This window comes from Chiloscyllium plagiosum, chromosome 28 (assembly GCF_004010195.1).
Source record: "Chiloscyllium plagiosum isolate BGI_BamShark_2017 chromosome 28, ASM401019v2, whole genome shotgun sequence".
Taxonomy (NCBI): domain Eukaryota; kingdom Metazoa; phylum Chordata; class Chondrichthyes; order Orectolobiformes; family Hemiscylliidae; genus Chiloscyllium; species Chiloscyllium plagiosum.
In genome coordinates, this window is record NC_057737.1 from 40,352,810 (window position 1) to 40,375,472 (window position 22,663).

Below are 22,663 nucleotides of genomic sequence, written 5' to 3' on the forward strand. Positions count from 1 at the left end.
ACAGCATCTGCCATGCATTTGCCCACTTACTCAACCTGTCCAAAATCTCACAAACATTTGAATCTTCCTCAAGGCTCACATTTCCACCAAGCTTAATGTCATCTGCAAATTTGGAATTTTACATTCAGTCTCATCTAAGTCATTAACTTGTATTCTGAATATCTGGAGTCCTAATACTGATCCCTGCGCGTATCCTACTAGTCGCTGCATGCCATTCCGAAAAAGATCCTTTAAATCTTACTGTTTCCTCTCTACGAGCCAATTTTCTATCTCAATAGACTACCCCCATTCACATGGACTTTAATTTTACACATTCGTCTGTTATGCTGAAAGCTTTCTGAAAGTTAAATAACCACATCCACTAGCTCTCCCAATAAACTCTACTACGTACATCCTTGAAGAATTCCAATAGGTTTGTTTGTAGATCTGTAGCTACACAATTGTAGTTTTTGCTGATAATATAATACAAGCATTTTAGATTCAAATATAAAAACCAAAAATGAATTCTAAACTGAGCAGTAAACAAAAAAGACACAGAATCCATAGTGTGGAAGCAGGTCACTCTGCCCTTTAAGTCCACACCAACCCTCAGAGCACCCCATCCAAACACCCCCAATCCTCATAATGCGGCATTTCCCATGGCTAACCTACCTAACCTGCACATCCTAAACATAATGGACAATTTGGCATGGTCAAACCATCTAACCTGCACATCTTTAGACTGTGGGAGGAAACGAAGCACCAGGACAAAATCCACACAGAGGTAGAACATGCAAACTCCACCCAGACAGTCATCAAGGGTGGAATCAAACCCAGGTCTCTGGTGCTGTGAGGCAGCAGTGCTAACTAATAAGCCACCATGTTGCCCTACAGTACTATATTCATATTAAAGTTAGAACATCTGAAAATTTAATTCCTACCTTCTATAGTTACTTCAACTTCTGGGTCTTCGCTAGTTTCGGAATATTCCTGCTGTGTCGAATCTAAGAAATGCAAGTACAGAATATTTATCATTTAGGGATACGTCAAACCTTAAAATGGTTTTACATTTACAAACATTTTGTTTCAATTAATAAAAGAAATTAATAACTAGGAATTATTAAACATAATAATTTTGAGCAAGGACAAAGGAAGCACTTATGGAAGAGTGGAAGACAAAGAAATTGACAGAAAAGTACATCCTCCAAAGCCAAAAGGAGGCGGGGCAAAAGAAATAAATGATGTACCTGGAACTGGTGCGCTGCAAACTGAAGGCAAAAAACTGAACAAGCAAAAGAAACAAAATGGGGACAGGAGTTTACATTGTGAAATTGTCAACCTCTAAAGACTGAGTTGAGAAGGCCTGAAAGTGTGACTAGCTGGAAGGTAGGATATTGCTCCTGAAGTTTATGTTGAGTTTCAACAGTGCAGTAGGCCAAGGATAGAAATGTCAGTGAGACAGAAAATTAAAATAGAATTAAAACAACAGGCCACCTTAAGCTTGGGTCACCTTTGTGGACAAACATGAAGTATGCTGCAAACACCCAATCGGTGTTTGGGCTCCCCAACATAGTGGAGACAACACTGAACAGCAAACAGTGGTGTAGACTGACATTAGTTAACATAATTCAAGAACCTCTTGGGGACATACACATATTGGAGAGAGGAGGTAAACTTCAAATGTTACATGCCCTGCATTTGGCATAGAAAGTCACTTTGAGAAGGGCTTGAGAGAGTTGGTGGTGACTGAGGTATGAAACAGGCCATCACTGAGGGAAAGTCTTTTCAAAATGCTGAAAGGTATTTAGTGGTATACAATTTGCGCTTTGAGACCTGTGTGCTAAGACAATTGATGCCATAAACATTTTTAGCAATATTGGTTGAGGAATAAAGGAGAGCCATGAAACTGGCAAAGTACTTCATGGAATCCTTTATATTCATTTATAGAATGAATAGGACCTCTGCTTAATATCTCATCATAACATCTCATCAGTGAAATACACCCTCAGTACTGTACTGAAATGTCAGTGAACACTACAGATCTTTAACAAGGCTTCCTAGGCATCACATGACTGGTGATAATGGTGCATGCTGCTGTAGATCCCTGCCAGAGTTATTCGAACAGTGACTGGACAGCGAATACTGGAATTATTTGGGGGAACAAAATCTCTCCAAGGGATCAAAAGTTTCTCTCCTATTTTCTGAAAATGCTCTCAAGTTCAGGGTGAAATCTCTGCCCTTCTGAAAAAGCAACTGCAGGAGCTTCTCAATATATTTCCTGAACAAATTACATACACCAAGACTCCAAAGACAACCATGCACGGTTGATCACGTGCCAGATCAGAGCCTCGGAAGATTGCACACCATGTCTGTTTTGCTTTCAAGATTTACCCTAAGGGCCAGAAGGTTTTTTTTTAAAAAAGTGAACCTGTGCAGAGAAATCATTTTTTTCCCCCCTCTTTTCTTAAAGAGTGTGTGCGCGCGCACATGCACACACCCACTCTGGTTTATTTAAAGGGATAAACATTTATACTTTCACATTATCAACTATGTTAATCAGTTATTGGTTTACTCCCAAAATTGTAGGTATTGAAAGAAACCTGGTCAAGATATTTTATTTAAAAAGTCAATAATAAATAAAGATATTTCATTGGCCATCTTAGTAACTGGGTAAGTTATTCTTAACATTGTGACCCACTAATCCTTTGTAACTTTTTGTCCTCGCGACTACATTTAACATTAAATCTTATTATTTTTCTTCAGGTTGGCAGACAATAGAATACCATGGTCAGTCAAGAAAATCTTGTAATTGGTTCCTTATTGTCTCTGGCAAAAACCAATTATATTTTAATTGGAGAGATGAATAGCCTTGCATTAAAATAAAACCTGTGAGGCTAACTGGTGAGGTTGAATAGAGGGAAGCCGATTCACCTTTCTTCAACTGGTCGCATCAAGATCCAATCAAAAACAAGTGCCATTAAATGTGAATTGTAGCACAATGTAAAGCCAGTCTCTTGCACATCTGGTCCAAATAATTTAAACATTCTTCAGCCAGCAGTGCTGAGGTGATGATTGATCTCAGTCTCCTCATCAGGTCTCCAGCATCACAGATATCAGCCTTCAGCCAACTTGATTCAGTCCACGTGTTATGAAGGAATATTTGAAGGCACTACATGGAGCATGTGCTGAATATAGGTGTTATTCAAATTTTGTTCATTTCAGTCAATTCTAACATTTTAAAAATCTTAATAGACAGGATAAAGTACATGAGCGATTATGGTAGTAACCACACAAGAGTTCTAAATTCATGACAGCAAATTCAATTATAGTACCACAACTTCTGGATATTGCAAAAATACAATATCGTACCGCACTTAATAAGGCTAACTCTTAACACCACTGAGAAGTTGCTCAGTAAATTGTAAACAATTAGATTGAATAATTAAGTCCTTCTGCCTCAAAGACTAGCAACACTCAAACTCACAATCGTGCAGCTCCATTACAAATGCAGAACACTGCAGGAATGTTGGAAATCTGAAGTAAAAGCAGAAAATACTCAAAATTCAGCAAGTCAAAAGAAACAAACTTCTCGCTACTCCATCATTAGGCTAGTAAGTGGCAAGTAATATTCAAGCGACACAACTGCCAGGCAATGGCCACTTCCAACAAGAGAATTCAATCAGGTCGTTACATTCAACTGTATTGCCACTGCTGAACCTCCAGCCACCAGATCAACAGGAGGGTTAGCATCAACCAGAAACTAAAATATACCAGCCACAGAAATACTGTGGTTACAAAAGCAAGTCAGAGGCTAGCAACTCTGCAGCAAGCAACTCACTGCCTGACTTTGCAAAGCCTGTCAGCCACCTACAAAGTAGAAGTCAAGGAAGTTGATAGTTTATACACTATACATCCCTGGATAGTTAAATTCAAACAACTAGAAGCTACACAATATCCAGAAGAAGCAACTCACTTAATTAACACCACATTTAACACCTTTAACATTCACTCCTCCATCAGCAGTACACATTAGCAGCATTTACGAGATGCAATGCAACATCTCACAAAGGTTCCTTCAACAGCACTTTCCAAATCTGCAACTTGGACAAAGGTCAATGGGAGCATCACCAGCAAGTTTCCCTCCAAGCCAAACACCATCCTGACTTGCAGCTACACCACTGGTCCTTCACTGTTACTGGGTCAAATTCTTGGGAGTTGGGTGTAGCTACACCAGAATGCAATAGTTCACAAAAGTAGCTCACCTCCACCAACTCAAGGACAAGCAAAGATCAGCAATAAGAGCTGGTCAAAGACACCCGAATCCTCAGAATCAAGACAGTCGGCAATTGGGGATTGAGAGGGGATGGGTGCTAATTTTTTAAAAATGCAAGTTTCCCAAATCTTTCTAACTTGGACTTGCAATTCACAGCTATTTTTTTTCTTTAAAACTCCAATCAACATAGAACAATTTTAATCAACAGTTACACTTCAGTAACTTGAAGACTAACATCATGTTTCAGCTCTGATGTGAACACAAAAGATAGTATTTTAAGGGGGTTTATCAGAACAGGAAAACAGAATTACTCCAATTCTTACCATCAGCTGTAAATTCCTCCTCAGTCTCATCACTTGATACATCAGCATCTTTCTGGGGCCCACTTTCTGTTGGCACATGAAACTTGAAATTACCGTACAACATCACTTTGCATGCCATAATATAGGATGCAATTGAAATGGGTGTTTTAGATGGAAGCTATCATTCATTATGTCCCAACTGAACAGAAAAAGATCAATTTCCTTTCAGTCAACATTTAAGTCAATGAAGCACCACAACTATGAAGGGGTCATTTCTTCCTTCCTTTCAGATGGCAGAATTTCAAGCAACCAGAAATTTTGGGAGGGATGAAAGGCAAATGTTTATATAGCACTATTTCTTGCAACAATCCCTGTAGAATTGTAATATCAGAGCACAAAAATTTGCACATAGATACAGCTTCATATTCATCCTGATAACTGAAAAGTTGTGAATTACTAAACAGCAAAACCTCTGGATGTAAGTTTGCTCGCTGAGCTGGAAAGCTAGTTATCAGACATTGTCACCATACTAGGCAACATAGTCAGTTCACAATGTTCACTCTTAAAAGCAATTAATTCACATATCCTGCATTGATGGGCTGTGTAAAACATTTGACAACATAAAGCATTTGCCATGCGATTGCCCATTTCACATTTTATATCCTGATTCATTCCCACGTTCCTCAGTTTACTGCTTTCATGGGTTTCAATTTGCAAACCTTGAAGTATGAAAGAAGGACTTGCATATAAAATTGCACCTTTCATGACCACCAGACACCTCAGCATTTTTTCAGCCAATGAAGCACTTTTCAAGCACGAATCATTTACATAGTGTAAGAAAAGAACAGAGCACTGATGCCTCTCATCCAATGTTCCTAATAAGCTGAATGGGTCAGCAGCAACCCAAAAGATAATTTGCAGGTCTTGCTCGGAGATAAATAATGTGCCATAACTTAATTTTTTTTTAAATCTAAGCTAACATAACCAGCCTCTCGAGGATAAATTGTTAAACTGCCGTTTATAAATACTGTAAATCCATACAAATACCATTGTATGCTGTTCAACCATTTCTGCTACTTCAACAAATTCCATTGAATTAGTCAAACGCAAAGAGAGATATCTCAAGTGCCTCTTTTTCTTTCCCAATCATTAGTGACAGCTAAGATTTTAGAAACAACGTTAAACTGAGTAGCCAGTAGTCCCCAGTGACATCCTTATGTTCTTATTTGAAAGAGTGTCACAGAATCAATACAATCCCACCGTGGAAGCAGGCCATTTGGCCCAGCAAGTTTACACTGACCCTCTAAGTGCATCTCACCCAGAAATCCTGCCCCATTCCCCTCCCATTCATGTAACTCTGCATTTCCCATGGCTAATCCACCCAACCTTTGGAGTGTCAAAAGAAACCCACTGCGACACTGGGAGAACATGCAAACGTCCGTCAGTCCGTCAAGGCTGGAATCGAACCCAGTTCGCTAGCGCTGTGAGGGAGCAGTGCCACCCACTCAGATTATTGCACAGCTTTCGGTAGTAAGAGCAGAAAATCATAGTCCATCAAGTCTGACAGGCCTCAACTCTACTTTCTTGCCCTTTTCTCCATAACCCTCAATTTACTGATTAAAAGTATTTGTACTCAGCCTGGAATATACTCAAAACTCCCCTTTTACAGTCCTCTGGTAAAGAAATGCATTAATTCACCACCCTCAGCAGAAATTCCTCAACAAATTAAAACATTCAATATCTTATTCAGAGATTAAGCCTTTTGGTCTGAGACACACTCACAATGGAAAAGAACTGTTTCACATCTGCACTGTCAAGTCCCTAGAGATTTTTTATGTTTCAATAAGATCACTTCTCATTCTTCTTTACGGCAATGAACACTCACCCAAAGTATTTAACTTCTCCTCTTAAGACAGTCCCTCTGTATCCCAAACTTCTCTGAACTGTCTCCAATGTCAGTATTCACAGTACTCCAGCTGAGGCCCGACTAGTGACTTGCTTCGTTTTAACAAAACATGCTTATTTTTATACTTCATTCCCTTTCAAATAAAGGCCAAAATTCCAATTCCATTCCTTATTACCTGCTGAACTTATCTGCTAGCTTTTTGTGATTTGTGCACAAGTCATCCTAAATCCTTCAGTGCTGTAGCTTTCTGCAATCCTTCTCCATTTAAGTAATGTTCAGCTTCTTATTGTACTCTGCCAAGAGTACCATACATTTTTCCACATTACATTCCATTTGCCAAGTTTCTGCCCACTTATTTAAGGCATTTATTCCTGTGAAGGCACTCTGCATTAGCCTTAGCATTTGTCTTTCCCATCCGCAAAGATGGATATTGTACATTCACTTTCCTGATCCCAGTCATTAAAATATATTGAAGATAACTACGATCGCAGCACTGGTCTGTGGCACACTAGTTACAGGTTGCATCCTGAAATTGCCCTACTTATCCCAATTCTCCATCATATATTAGTTGGCCCATCTTCTATCCATGCTAATCTAAAACCACAGGCTCTTAAGTAGCTTAAGATGTGGTATCTTAAGTATCTTCGGAAAACCCAAATAAATTGCACCCACTGTTACCCTTTTATATATCCTGCTGTGCCTCCTCAAAAGAACTTAAGCACACTGACCAGGCACGATTTGCCCTTCATGATGCCATGCTGACTCTGCTTGATCCTATTATGTATTTCTAAGTGCTTTGTTATTAGATCCTTTAGAACAGACATTAACAATTTCCCAATAACAAACAAGCTAACTGGCCTACAGTTAGTAATTTTTCTCCATTCCTTTTAATATTAGCAGTTTTCCAACTATTGCAATTTTTCCAAAAATCTAAAGGATTACTCGATGGATAGTCTCCACTATCTCTATAGCTGCATGGTTCTGAGGACACATCTATCAGTTTCAGGGGACTTATTAGTCTTTAACTCCATTGTTTTCCCTAGCACATTTTCCACAATGACAGTTACTGTATTTATTTTCTTTCCTCCTTTTATCCCTCAATTTTGTTTTAGTATTTTTGAAATGCTAAATGTCTTTGCTGTGAAAACTGATAGTGTGATTATTCAGCATATCTACCATTTCCTGATACCCCATTATTTCCTCAGCCTGTTAATATATAAAAAGGAAAAGAGAAACTAAAGCTTTTGCTTCTTGATATTACTTGCTACAACCCACGATCTCCACTCCCACTTCCCTTAGCAGCAAGTCAAGTACGGTTTGTGATTGTTTTCTTTGCAATTATTGTTGAAACAAAGCAGAGTTTAGTGAACAGTACAAATTCTACTATAGAAACTACAGCACCACCCAGTGGGAGTAAGCATTGAGACAATAAAATGCTACTTAAAAAAATTAGGAGCATGGCAACACTAATGAGATCAAACAGAAAATACAAAAAATAAGTTCAAAGTTTGTGAGAAGATTTGTAGCTCGGGTGCTTGTTGTTGTGGTTCTGTTTGCCGAGCTGGGAATTTGTGTTGCAGACATTTCGTCCCCTGTCTAGGTGACATCCTCAGTGCTTAGGAGCCTCCTGTGAAGCGCTTCTGTGATCTTTCCTCCGGCATTTGTAGTGGCTTGAATCCGTCGCTTCCGGTTGTCAATTCCAGCTGTCCGTTGCAGTGGCCGGAATACTGGGTCCAGATCGATGTGCTTATTGATTGAATCTGTGAATCTCGTCCACAGATTCAATCAATAAGCACATCGATCTGGACCCAGTATACCAGCCACTGCAACGGACAGCTGGAATTGACAACCGGAAGCGACGGATTCAAACTACTACAATGCCAGAGGAAAAGATCACAGAAGCGCTTCACAGGAGGCTCCCAAGCACTGAGGATATCACCTAGACAGGGGACGAAATGTCTGCAACACAAATTCCCAGCTCGGCGAACAGAACCACAACAACAACAAAAAGTGTCAAGGCTGTGACTTAAAACAATGTGAATTTGTACAGTTTCTGGTCAGTCACTTAAAAGATTACAAGTCAACTACATGGTTTTGAATTGCAATCAGAAGGACAAAACTGGGGGGAAAGAACAAACAGAAAACAGATACACATCAGTCTCTGTAATATTCAACTTGTTTGGGCAAAGCCAAACTAAATATCCAGTTAAGTAGAGCAGCAACATGGTATCCACAGGAAAGCTGCAGATTAATAAACAATGAAATAGACAAATAACAGACTAACTGATGGAAACTGGCCCTCCTCTAAAATGGAATCAACCTTAATTTCTAAAAATTGCCAGATGACAAGCACTGCACATGGTTTCCTCTACACCTATGAGGATGACAGGATCTCAAAGTCTTGCAGTTAGCTCCTCTGCTGCAAGTGGGAGCTGCAGTTCAAATGGTAGCAGCCTTACGAACATATGAAATAAAAGCATTCAATAACCACTTGGCTTCTTGAGCCTGCTTTGCCATTCAATAGCATTACAGCCAATTAGTTTGCTTTTCATATTCCACATTCTCATCTACATAGATTCCCCTGCCACACAGTATATTCAATTACCCACCTCCACAACATTCTTGCCTCAAGAGTCAGAGATCCCACGATCAAGTCCATTCAGACATTTATACAGAAGATTAGGCTAACTCTTTAGTGTCGTACTTGCGTTTGTGCTTCAGAGTCAGACTGCAACTTTTGATGAGATGGCCGAGACTCCCTCTTGCTTTGCCAGTTTAACATAGTAGACCCTAAAACATTTTTGATGAAGAGCAGGATCTCCTCTCCAAGATCTTGGCCAATATTTATCACAAGATGATCTACTCATTGTCACAAAGCTGGTCTGTGGGAGCTTGCTGTCATGTTTATTGACAGACAACAGCGGCTACAGATTACAAGTAGAGCACAATATAAAGCAATGTGGTACACTGTGGTCATGGAAAGTACTATAAAAATGCACATTTTTCTTTCATTACCACACTTCAATTCCTACCCTGCCAGTTGACTTGAAATTGTGAACATAACACTTTAAAACAGTACACAATAGACAAATAGTTCTACACATTACAAAATACTTCAACAGTGGCAAGTTTCTCATATAAGTAAACATTACTGCACAATGTCATCATTTAAGGTTCCAATAAAATGCAGATTTTATTGCCAATGTCTTGCTTGTGAATCAACTTGTCCATGAAAGTTAGTTTTCATTCTTATCCACCAATTTCAACAGTTTCATATAATCAGTAGATATTATTTCTGCATCTGTAAACCAGGTACAGTTCACCCTTCTTACAATTCAAGTTATTGGAATAGAGACTTCAAGGGTGAAAATTTCTGATGCACTGCTCAGTCAATCCATTCCAAACCTCAACTAAACTCGACAGTCTACAAGAATCAATCAATCAACCAACCAATCATTATTGCCATTCATTCCATCCAAGTATTTCATCATTTTGCTCATCTGGGCCACCAACAGTAAAGTCCTTGAAGCCTTCACATCATATCCTGATCCACGAGGGTGAACACAGCCCAGCATGCTCAGAGCCAGTTAGATTTTCTGTTGCTTCGAAATTAGAGATTTTGTATAAATCACACATTAAAGGCAAAGGATGCATTCACTTAACCTACTACACCTACACTAGTCCATTCTTCAACAACAACTTTGAAGCAATTTAACATCCAGTTGAACTTACATTTATATAAAAATATTTAACATGCGAAACTACAGGAAAGGGGCATTATGGAGCTGAAGATGACGACAAAATGAATGCTATATCAACAGAGGAGATGTTACAATGGGTGACCAAAAATTAAGTTGAAGAGATGATTTTAAAGAAGTCATGAGGAAGGAGATTAAGGACAAGAGGGAATGAGATATAAAATTCAAGACTGAGGGATCGAAGTTAGCAAACGTTATGTCCAGAGTTGGCAAGAGGTGAGATGTGTAAGAGGGCTAGAGTCATACAGATTAACCATTCAAATGAGATTGAAGGGGTGACTGGGGCTATAGAGGTTGCAGACTTCAGGATAAGGTTGAGAACTCTATAACCAAGACATTGAGGATCAACATAAACAAACAAGAATAGGAATAATGTTTTGTCAAACACACTGAAGCGATGCACTTAAAGCAGCATGAAATGCTTAAATAAATGTCAAATGTAGAAACAAAACATTCTGCTGATGAAAGAAAAGTTCTCATTCCGTATCAAGCTAGAGATGGAGATCACATTAAACGTTATCCAAATTGCAAATAAAATAGCAATTCCCATCAACTCCTCGTCAGCTAACATACTAACAGACAGAAAGCACAGTAAAATACTTAATTGGGGGAAAAGCAATCTCTCAATTTTGTGCACGAGCACAAAATACCACAAATATAATCAAATCAGCTCATTGGTGGATTATGCATTTTTCATTTTCAAAATCACAAATGGTCTTCGTAGAATACATGTCAATATAATTCAGAAAAATAATTACCTTGGTAAGACTTTGACTGGGGAGCTGCCTCAGTATCACTAGCTTCTGAAGTAGTTGCACTAGGTCCTGGTTATAAAAACATGCAATTGTTTGAAAAACAAATGTTTACAGCATGCATTTATAAATTTGTATAAATGTGAAAAGAGATACGAAACAGTGAATTAACCTTATTCCATACTGACGATGGACTGACAATTAAGCATTTATTTCCCTCAACTCTCTCAATTTTCTGGAACGACAAACAGAACCAACTCGAGGATAATATGTGCACCAGTCTGGGAAATATCTCCCCAACACACAAGAAAAGAAAAATCAAAAATAAGTTCCACCCCTCCTCCCAAATACCAGGCTACTGTGTCCAAGACACTCAACTAGGCATCCCAAACGCTCTTAGGAGTTCCCTTCTCCACCCAGCCTTCATACCAAAATTAATCAGTTCACACTTCCCTGCATTATATTCCATCTGACATCAATCCAACCAATCCACCAAATTCGCAACATCCTTTTGAAGTTCTGCACTATCCTTCAGTTCATAATTCAAACTTTGTTTCACCTGCATATTTTGAAATTGTGGATTGTACATCAGAGTATGGATCACTAATTTATAAATCAAGAGAAGAGGAGGAGAGGAGAGGCCTAGTGGTATTATCACTGGACTATTAATCCAGAGACCCAGATAACATTCTAGGACCCAGGTTCGAATCCTGCCACATCAGATGGTGGAATTCAGATCTAATGAGGACTATGAATCCATTATTGATTGTCATAAAAACCCATCAGGTCCACTAATATCCTTTAGGGAAGGAAACTGCCTGGTCTGGGCTACGTGACTGCAGACCCACAGCAATGTGATTGCCCTCTGAAAAATTAGGGATAGGCAATAAATGCTGAATTAACCAGCAATGTCCTCATCCCATGAATTAAATTTAAAAAAGGAATAAAGCTTCTAACACTAACCCTTCATAAACTGTTTATAAATGTTTTTTCCTCCCTCTATACACTTGTACACTTGGATGCAATTCATTCATTCCTGTGTTTTTTTAAAAAAATCAACTTTAGGTACAGTCTCTGATATCACTAACAACTTTAAAGCCTTCAAGTGTTTACATTTTCTCCAGTTACACTATGGCCTGTACAGTTTCTTCCATTGTAAAGATGAATGCAAAGTATTCAATTAATATCTCAGCCATGCCAATGTCTCCAAGCACAAATCTCCAATTTATTCCCACTCCTCCTTTTACACACATTTTAATATTTATATGCCTAGAGAACTTGTTTTTTTTTTTAAATATTAGCTGCTATTCTCACTTCATATATTTTACCATTTCCACTGTAATTCTGTACTCTCCAAGGCACTGCCTCACCACCTGTAATTATCTATTCTTCCATCTGCTACCCATCCCGATGTTAGTCTCATTTCACTTCTATTATACTGTACTCAGTTAAGATAACTTGGTCTGCCTTTTTTCATTTTCACACTTTCTTTACCTATGCTTCTTTTCTGCATACTTGCTCTGCTCAGTTCATGAGCACCTTCTTGCCTGACAGTGTTGTACATTCAAAAAGGTGTTCAGTTGATAGAATCAGTCGGGTGTTGCAATAAACCAATTCAGATCAATTGAAACAATGCTTTATTACGTGGCATGCAAAAACATCAAGAATCCAATACTTTTAATACCAGGTAGGCACAGATAAACAAAATGATTTCACAAAAATCAGACGAAGCATATACTTAGTTACATATGCCAAAAGAGAGCATTGTAAACTAGATCTCCATATTACCTTGAACACTGTATCGATAATAATCTGGATCTTCTGGCTCTGCTTTGATTGCAACTGGCTCAACGGATGTGCCTTAAATAATTGGAGATAGGAAAATTTTATATAACAAATCCAATTTTATAAAAAAAATTCCAGGAAAAAAGGAATTAGTTTCTCTCTCATTCCACCCCTTCAGCAGGGACAGCATCTCTAATGCAGTCACCAGGAACTCTTCTTCACTCATCCAAGTGTCCATTATTCACATATGGTTGTTATCATGAATGCCAATATACTACTTAGCCACAGCCGAGTGTAACATTTCTCGCACTAACAAGTCAACTGACGCTCAATTTTACACGGAGAACAACAACGAAAAGCAGCAATCCTGGGACCATTTACTAACCACAGACAGTTCTCCTATAATGTGCGATTCGTAAATGCAATTTGACTGTAATGCAGTTTGTGAATTGCTAACTTTTTTTTAAAAAATAAATCGAAGTATTATTGTTTATTGCATATTTCCATCCCCGGCATGGGCTGTCATCATCACGTGGGTCAGTCGACTTGCATGTTTTCTGAAAAGTATTGTGAAAGATACAGTGCTGTACTAATTTTAGGTCCTGTTGTTTTGAAACTAATGGTGACGATGACCCTCAGCTCTGTACAGTAATTCAGCAGACTCAAACTCCTTAAAAAAAGTGTTAAATTTACTGTTGTAGGTCATTGAAATAGGATTTTAAAATTTGGGTTGTGCTATCATTTTTATTCGGTTAACTACTATTTTTGTTTCAATTTTTAATGATGGTTAAGGGTGAAAGAGTAAAACTTTGTTTTTCCCATAGACTCCATTATTTCTACTGTGCAATTTTTATAACACATTGTTGCACAGGAATGCAAGTCTTGCATTATAGAATTACCTGTACTTTACAGGAGTCATTGAGATGTACAGCATGGAAACAGACCCTTCAGTCCAACTCGTCCAAGCTGACCAGATATCTTAAATTAATCTAGGTCCATTTGCCAGCACTTGGCCCGTATCCCTCAAAGTCACGAAGTGTTTTGCTGGAAAAGCACAGATCAGGCAGCATTTGAGGAGGAGAGTCGACGTTTCGAGCATGGGCTCTTCATCAGCATTCCTGATGAAGAGCTCATGCTCGAAACGTCAACTCTCCTGCTCCTCACATGCTGTCTGACCTGCTGTACTATTCCAGCACACTTTTCAGCTGATCTCCAGCATCTGCAGTCCTCACTTTCTCAGTTTCCCTTGAAGCCCTTCCTATTCAGATATCCATCCAGATGCCTTTTAAATGTTGCAACTGTACCAGTCACCACCACTTCCTCTGGCAGCTCATTCAATACATGCACAACCTTTTGCATGAACAAGTTGTTCCTTAGGTCCCTTTTAAATCTTTCCCCCCTCACCCTAAACTTATGCCTTTTGTTCTGGACTCCCCCAACTCAGGGAAGAGACCTTGGGTATTTACCCTATCCATACCCCTCATGATTTTATAAACCTGTGTAAAACCACCCCTCAGCCTCAGACACCCCAGGGAAAACAGTGCCAGCCTATTCAGTCTCTCCCCTATAGCTCAAATCATTTATATAAATGCTAAAAAGGAGCGGACCCAGCACTGATCCTTGTGGCACACCACTGGTCACAGGCCCCAGTCTGAAAAACGACACTCCACCATCTCACTGTCTTCTACCTTCAAGCCAGTTTCTGTATCCAAATGGCTAGTTCTTCCGGTATCCCACAAGATCTAACCTTGCTAACCAGTCTACCATAACAGAAGCTTGTCAAACGCCTTACTGAAGTCCACATAGACCACATTTACTGCTCTGCCCTCATCAATCCTCATCGTTACTTCTTTGAAAAACGGAATAGTTAGTGAGACATGATTTCTCAATCACAAAGCCATGTGGACTATTCCCAAACAGTCACTGCCTACCCAATTACATGTAAATCCTATTCAAAGTCTGAGAGAAGATGTGTAGCTCGGGTGCTCGTTGTTGTGGTTCTGTTCGCCGAGCTGGGAATTTGTGTTGCAGACGTTTCGTCCCCTGTCTAGGTGACATCCTCAGTGCTTGGGAGCCTCCTGTGAAGCACTTCTGTGATCTTTCCTCCGGCATTTGTAGTGGTTTGAATCTGCCGCTTCCGGTTGTCAGTTCCAGCTGTCCGCTGCAGTGGCCGGTATATTGGGGCCAGGTCGATGTGCTTATTGATTGAATCTGTGGATGAGTGCCATGCCTCTAGGAATTCCCTGGCTGTTCTCTGTTTGGCTTGTCCTATAATAATAGTGTTCTCCCAGTCGAATTCATGTTGCTTGTCATCTGTGTGCCTGGCTACTAAGGATAGTTGGTCGTGTCGTTTCGTGGCTAATGTTCATGGATGCGGATCGTTAGCTGTCTTCCTGTTTGTCCTATGTAGTGTTTTGTGCAGTCCTTGCATGGGATTTTGTACACTACATTGGTTTTGCTCATGGTGGGTATCAGGTCCTTTGTCCTGGTGTTGTCTGAGAGTGGCTGTTGGTTTGTGTGCTGTTATGAGTCCTAGTGGTCGCAGTAGTCTGGCTGTCAGTTCGGAAATGCTCTTGATGTACGGTAGTGTGGCTAGACCTTTGGGTTGTGGCATGTCCTCGTTCCGTTGTCTTTCCCTTAGGCATCTGTTGATGAAATTGCGGGGGTATCGTTTTTGGTGAATACATTGTATGTTGTTCTCCTCCCTCTTTTTGCAGTTCTGGTGTGCTGCAGTGTGTTGTGGCCCTTTTGAAGTGTCTTGATGCAACTTCGTTTGTGTGTGTTGGGGTGGTTGCTTTCATAGTTCAGGACTTGGTCTGTGTGTGTGTGGTTTTCCTGTATACCTTTGTGGTGAATTCTCCGTTAGGTGTTCTCTGTACCATCACGTCTAGTAATGGGAGTTGGTGTCCTTTTCTTCCTCTCTAGTGAATCGGATTCCTGCAAGTGTGGCATTGATGATCTGTGTTTGTTCTCCATTTCTGTGTTTTTAATGATTACAATGGTGTCATCAATATATCTGACCCAGAGTTTGGGTTGAATTTGCAGTAAGACTGTTTGTTCTAATCTTTGCATTACCGCTTCTGCTAGGAGTCCAGAGATGGGTGAGCCCACATGTGCTGTTGATTTGTTCATATATTTCACAAAATCCCATGCAAGGACTGCACAAAACAGTACATAGGACAAACAGGAAGACAGCTAACGATCACATCCATGAACACCAACTAGCCACGAAACGACACGACCAGCTATCCTTAGTAGCCACACACGCAGATGACAAGCAACATGAATTCGACTGGTACACTACTATTATAGGACAAGCCAAACAGAGAACAGCCAGGGAATTCCTAGAGGCATGGCACTCATCCACAGATTCAAATCAATAAGCACATCGACTTGGCCTCAATATACCGGCCACTGCAACGGACAGCTGGAACTGACAACCGGAAGCGGCAAATTCAAACCACTACAAATGCCGGAGGAAAGATCACAGAAGCGCTTCACAGGAGGCTCCCAAGCACTGAGGATGTCACCTAGACAGGAGACGAAACGTCTGCAACACAAATTCCCAGCTCAGCGAACAGAACCACAACAATGTAAATCCTATCCCTCAGGATTGCATCCAACAACTTGCACATCACCAATGTCCAGCTTACTCGTCTATAGTTCCCTGGCTTTTCCTTACTACATTTCTTAAATATCGGCACCATGCTAAGTCAACTTCCAGTCTTCCGGCACCTCACCTGTGACTAATGATGATACAAATACAAAATACCATGCAAGGACTGCACTAAACACTATATAGGACAAACAGGAAGACAGCTAACAATCCGCATACATGAACATCAACTAGCCATGAAATGACATGACCAGCTATCCTTAGTAGCCACACACACAGATAACAAGCAACATTAATTCGACTGGGACAACATTACTATCATAGGGCAAGCCAGACAGAGAACAGCCAGGGAATTCCTAGAGGCATGGCATTCATCCACAAACTCCATCAACAAACACATCGACCTGGACCCAATATACCAACCACTACAGCGGACAGCTGAAACTGACAACTGGAAGCGGCAGGGACAGACCACTATAAACACCGGAGGAAACATCAAAGAAGCGCATCGCAGGAGGCTCCTAAGCACTGATGATGTCGCCTAGCCAGGGGACGAAACGTTTGCAACAAAAACTTCCAGCTCGGCGAACAGAACCACAACGACGAGCACCCGAGCTACAAATCTTCGCACAAACTATGATACAAATATCTCAACAATGAGCCCAGCAATCACTTCCCTAGCTTCCCACAGTTCTGTGGTATCGGTCTCATAAAAATGCTTATTGTCAGAGCTTTCAATGTAAACTCAAGGCTGATAAATGACATATAAAAGTGTAATAGAAAAGCATAACAGAGCACCTCTTCAATAGAGCCTTTTTTGCCTCATTTGAAATGGAACATATTAAATATACACAATCAGCTAATGTTACATTTATTAATGCATTTAGCTCACAACACTAAGTAGCCGAGAAGTCAATTTTAAGGATTTAAAGTACACCAATCTAAACTACTTCAATGGTTGGTCAATTAAACATTTAAATGAGTTTAGTGCCTATTTTAAGCATACCTCACCATGGTTGTAACTTGAGATAGATGGTTATCAACTCACTGCAGAACAGGGACAATCACTGCTTCTTTGAAATAGCTTCCCATAGGGTCTCTCACTCTTGCCTTACTCTGTTCCTCCCCCCCCCCACCTTTCCTTTTAAAAGTTATTATGCCATATGGTTAAACCAGTTTCTATTAAGACAGGCCATGCCCTAAAATGCTACTCGTCAAAAAAAAAGTCCATCCTCTCCATTCATTCCATGGATATTGGGTCTTTAGTTTATACTCATTATATTACCATAAACCTCTCAACCTTGAGCAACTCAGATTTTTTGAATCTTTGTCAGTGGAAAATTTATCCTCTTGCTCATAACTGAGATTTCTCCAGTGTAGGCACTGATTTATAAAAGGCAAGTTGCATCCAATATTTTAACCAGGGTATTAACAAAGGCTGCAATAGTGTTTTAAAAATTATAATATTAAAGAAATACAGTATTAAAGAAAATGCAAATATTGAAGGAATACAATTGAGGATGCACTGGACTGGAAAACCCTGGAATTAGAGAATTTTATAAGAACAATTAAAATGAGCATCTGAACCAGACTTGCAATCCTACTAAGCGGAGTCAAATATCAAATTCTTTTACTTTGATGATTGCGAAGGCTAGGAGTAATCACTATCCTCCACTTTCAGCTTTCACCACAGCCCCCCCTTTTTTCGTTTATCTTGGTTGTGGACCAGCAATAACAACATGGCTGTCTTTGCCAACACCTGGGCTCTTTTGCAGCCAATGTAATCCCTAGAATAGGTCTTGAATCCAGGGTTATCCTGCTCAAGAAGCAGGAGAGCTACTCACTGAACCTCTACAACAGCATGAGAAGTGATCATATTTTGTAAATTCGGAAGAAAGTAATAAGGACACAAATTAGCATTAAAAATACAATGCAGAAACTTTCAGTGGATACCGATAGCACACTAACTTGTTTATTTTCCAACAAAAAGCCTATGGCATTGAGAATTTGAAGTGGTGGCACTTACTGGGTTGGTTGTCATCAGATGGCTCGGTTTTCACCTGAACTGGAACAAAGCTATAAAATAAAAACAACATATTCAATGCAATCATGACTAACCTAGGGCTTCAATTTTACTTAGCTGACCACTCCCAAATATTCGAGTGTACAAATACATGCCTATCCCAACTTCAAATATATTAAAATAATGGATGGTTCTAAAGATTCACATTTCCTTGAAGTTTAGATGTTTTTCTTCTCGGTCTGAAATGGTCATCTCTTTTCAATGCAAATACCTCATTCTTCTAAATTTGGATATTTTACTCAGTACATCACTGGACAATCCTCTCATCTCAGGCACTAATCTAGTACATCATTCCTTAAATATGAGTACCAAAGCACTCCAGGTTTGGTCTTACCATTGTCCTGGAAAGAGTGTTAAAAAAAAAATCTTTATTGCTCCACTTCAATCCCACTGCAATTAAAGCCAACATGCCATTCGTCTTTTTAGTGCTTGGTCTTCTACATACCAACTATAGATTGTAAGAGCACAAAGTCTCTGTGGTCATAACAATTAAAAAAAAAACATTTTATAATATGTATAAACTTGTGAATTTAGATGTTCAAATTCAATAACCTCATTCTCACCCATATTATACTCCATCTCTTAGCTGGTTTCCCACTCCCTTAACCTGTCCATATCTCTAGCAAGCTCAGAAAATACAGGAGAAACCCAACAGGTCTGGCAGCATCTCCCTTTCACAAAACCATGCTGATTCTGCCTTTTATTTTTAAGTGCCCTGGTATAACAATATTAATAACAGCTTTTTAACATTTTCCCTGACAGATGTTAATTCTATCTCCACCCTTTAAACAAACATTTGCTGCCTGATCAAATGGAACTGTACCCAAATCAAAGGATTTTGGAAAACTAGAACCAAGGAAACATCCCTCTCACTAGCCATTTAAGACTCTAGGATGAAGGTCATCAGGACAGGGAATTTGTCAATACAGCTCCCAACAATTTGTTGAGTACCACTTCCCTGAAGATTCTTATGCTGGTTCCGCTATCCTTTCATTTTCTCGATTCAAAGCTGATTCTATGCTACTTATATCCTCTACAGTGATGAGCAGAACAAAATACCCATTAGTCTGTCTTCTCCTTATGTACCGATAAATCCTCAGACTCAATTAAATAGGATCCAGGTCCACCTTAACTATTTTCCATTTAACATACCTACTTGAACTCTTACTGCTATTCTGCAGTAGCTAGCTTTCTCATAAAAGCTTCTGTTATATTATTCTTTGCTAATTTTTTGTATTCAATCTTCTGACCTGTCACCCATTTTTGTGGAAGAGATGCTTTTGCTTCAAGGTTGATAACTTTAACTATATTTTAAAGTCACAATGAACACCTCCTTGGACGTTTATCACTTGTTGGAACTTATCTTGGCTATTCTGAAGTATCCCCTTTTATGTCTGCCACATTATCTCCCCTGACCAATCCCTTAATCCAGTTTGCCCATTTTATTTTAGTTAGTTCTGCTTTCATGCCCTCATCATTGCCCTTATTCAAGTTTAAACTGGAATCTTGAACCTAACTCCTCCAAACTTAATGCAAAATTCAATCATATTCTGATCACTGTGACGTAGGAGTGGCTTCACTAGCAGGTCATTAATTAGGCTAATCGCATTGCACAAATACCAGGTCTAGTGCCGTCTGCTCTCCTAAAATTTTAGATTAGATTAGATTACTTTACAGTGTGGAAACAGGCCCTTCGGCCCAACAAGTCCACACCGACCCGCCGAAGCGCAACCCACCCAGACCCCTACATTTACCCCTTACCTAACACTACGGACAATTTAGCATGGCCAATTCACCTGACCTGCACATCTTTGGACCGTGGGAGGAAACCGGAGCACCCGGAGGAAACCCACGCAGACACGGGGAGAATGTGCAAACTCCACACAGTCAGTCGCCTGAGGCGGGAATTGAACCCAGGTCTCTGGCGCTGTGAAGCAGCAGTGCTAACCACTGCCACCGTGCCGCCCAGTAAATGGTTTGTAAATCAATTCCATAAACATCCAATGAACTCTCCTTATTTAGGTCACTTCTGCTGATCAAGTTTCTCAATCTACACAGACACACACAACTAGATTTTCCTTTGATTATCAACATACCTTTCTGACAAGTTCCATTATTTCTGCCCTTTTACACCATTCTACTGAAGATGCTGTTAGGGAGCCTTTACCCCACTCCCAAAAAAATTCTTCCCTTTATCACTTCTCATCTCTGCCTCAAGCACTTCTACTTCCCAGATAACATTCAGTCAATCCTTGGGTGCCTATCATATGTTAAAATCAAGGCCCTTGAGGAATATAAAAGCAAGGACTAAGGAAGGCTAAAAGGAGTCATGAAATGTCCTTGGCAAGTACAATTAAGGGGAATCCCAAGGCAATCATTATAGATATGAGAAGCAAGAGGATAGCAAGAGAAAGGGTAGGTCCTCACAAGGCCAAAAGGAGAGAACTTACGCATGGTGACTGGGGGGGAAATGGTGAGGTCATTAATGAGTACTTCTCATAACTTCATCCTTCTCCTTGGTGAATACTTAAGATTAGGGAGGGGTATGCTGACATTTGTCAAGGTGATGGCGGTTTTGGATGCCTTGAAAAACATGAAGGTTTGATGAGATCGCTCCCATGCCACTGATGGAGGTTTGGGAGGAGATTTCTAGGAATTTGAGATTTTTGTATTCTCTTTAGGGATAGTCAGCATGGCTTTTTGCAGGGGACATCTTGTCTTATAAATTTGAGATGTTTGAACAAGTGGAGAAGACTATTGATGAGGGTAAGGCAGGGTAAGACTACATGAGGGTAAGTCTACATGAACTTTACAAAAGCATTTGACAAGATTCCTCATGGTAGGTTGGACCAGAGGATTAACTCACATAGGGTCCATGGTGAGTTGGCAAGTTTGATACAAAATTGGCTTAGCCACAGAAGACACTGGGCAGCTATGGAGGGGCACTTTTCTGACTGGAGATCTGTGACCAGTTGCATTCTGCAAGGATCAGTGATGGGACCTCTGTTGTTAGTAAGATAAATGAATGATTTGGATGCAAATCTAAGTGGACTGATTTGCAAGTCTGCAGATGACAAAAATCATTGGGAGTTGCGGACAGCGAGTAAAATTGTCAAAAGATGCAGCAAGGTATAAATCAGTCGGAATATTGGGTAGATAAATGGCACATGGAGTTTAATCTGGACAAGTGTAAGAGGACATATTTTGGGACAACATATGCAAGAGGAAAGTATATAGTTAATGGCAGAACCCTTAGGATCATTGGCATACCCGAAGGATCTTCGGATGTTAATCTACAGTTCCCTGACAGTGGCAACACAATTGGATAAGATGGTAAAGGCAGCATATAGCATGTTTGTTTTCATCCGTCAGGGCATTGAATATAAACACTGAAAAACATTTAGAGTATTGTGTGCAGTTTTGGTTGTCACACCATTGGAAGTATGTGAAGACTTTGGAGAGGGTACATATGAGGTTTACCAGGATTGTTGCTTCGACTGGAATATATTAGCCATGTTAAAAAAAAGGGGTTGGACAAACGTGATTTTGTCACTAGAGTGTCAGAAGCTGACAGGTGATCTGATAAGAAATATCTAAAATTATGAGGAGCACAGATAGGGTAGATATTGGGAGTCTTTTTTCCAGGATGGAAATGTCAAATATGAGGGGCATTGGTGTAAGGTGAGAGGTGAAAGCTTAAAAGGGATGCTTAAGGCAAGTTTCTTTTTTAAAACCAGAGGAATGCTTGCCAGACAAGGCAGTATAAATAGATGCAGTAACAATTTAAGGAGCATTATGAAGCAACATGAACAGACAGGGAACAGATGGATACTGACTATGTTCAGGCAGATGGGCTTAGTTTAGAATGGCATCATGGTCAGCACAGACATAGTGGGCTGAAGGGCCTATTGATGTGCTGTACTGTTCTACATAGTACTCATGCTGTTAAAAATACAATTGGACTTCTCGTCAATATTTTGGGAAAGATGATGAAAATGCAGATAGGAACGAAGTAAACAAATCAGTTAACAGGGAAAAAAACATCAAGGGAAAAACAATGAAGCAGGGGAATGCAACAAAAGTATAAAGGAATGAGAGAGAAAGACAGTGAATAAAAGGGGAGAGGAAAGAGAAAAGTACAAACCAAAATGAGAGACACCTTCAGATAAAATTAAGGCAAAAAAGAGACACAGAGTCAAAGAATGCAAG

General features: G+C 39.8%; 1 protein-coding gene across 1 annotated transcript in view; it reads right to left on the minus strand.

Annotated features, from left to right (window-relative positions):
* The window catches only part of LOC122564229 (general transcription factor II-I-like), a 138,400-nt gene that overhangs the window by 95,245 nt on the left and 20,492 nt on the right, over positions 1–22,663 (minus strand). Inside the window, exons 7-11 of the mRNA XM_043718927.1 lie at positions 18,398–18,447; positions 12,759–12,830; positions 10,977–11,042; positions 4,576–4,641; positions 921–983 (exon numbers count right to left, since the gene is read on the minus strand). Of these exons, the coding sequence (XP_043574862.1) occupies positions 921–983; positions 4,576–4,641; positions 10,977–11,042; positions 12,759–12,830; positions 18,398–18,447 (317 nt within the window). The remainder of the gene's footprint in view (positions 1–920; positions 984–4,575; positions 4,642–10,976; positions 11,043–12,758; positions 12,831–18,397; positions 18,448–22,663) is intronic.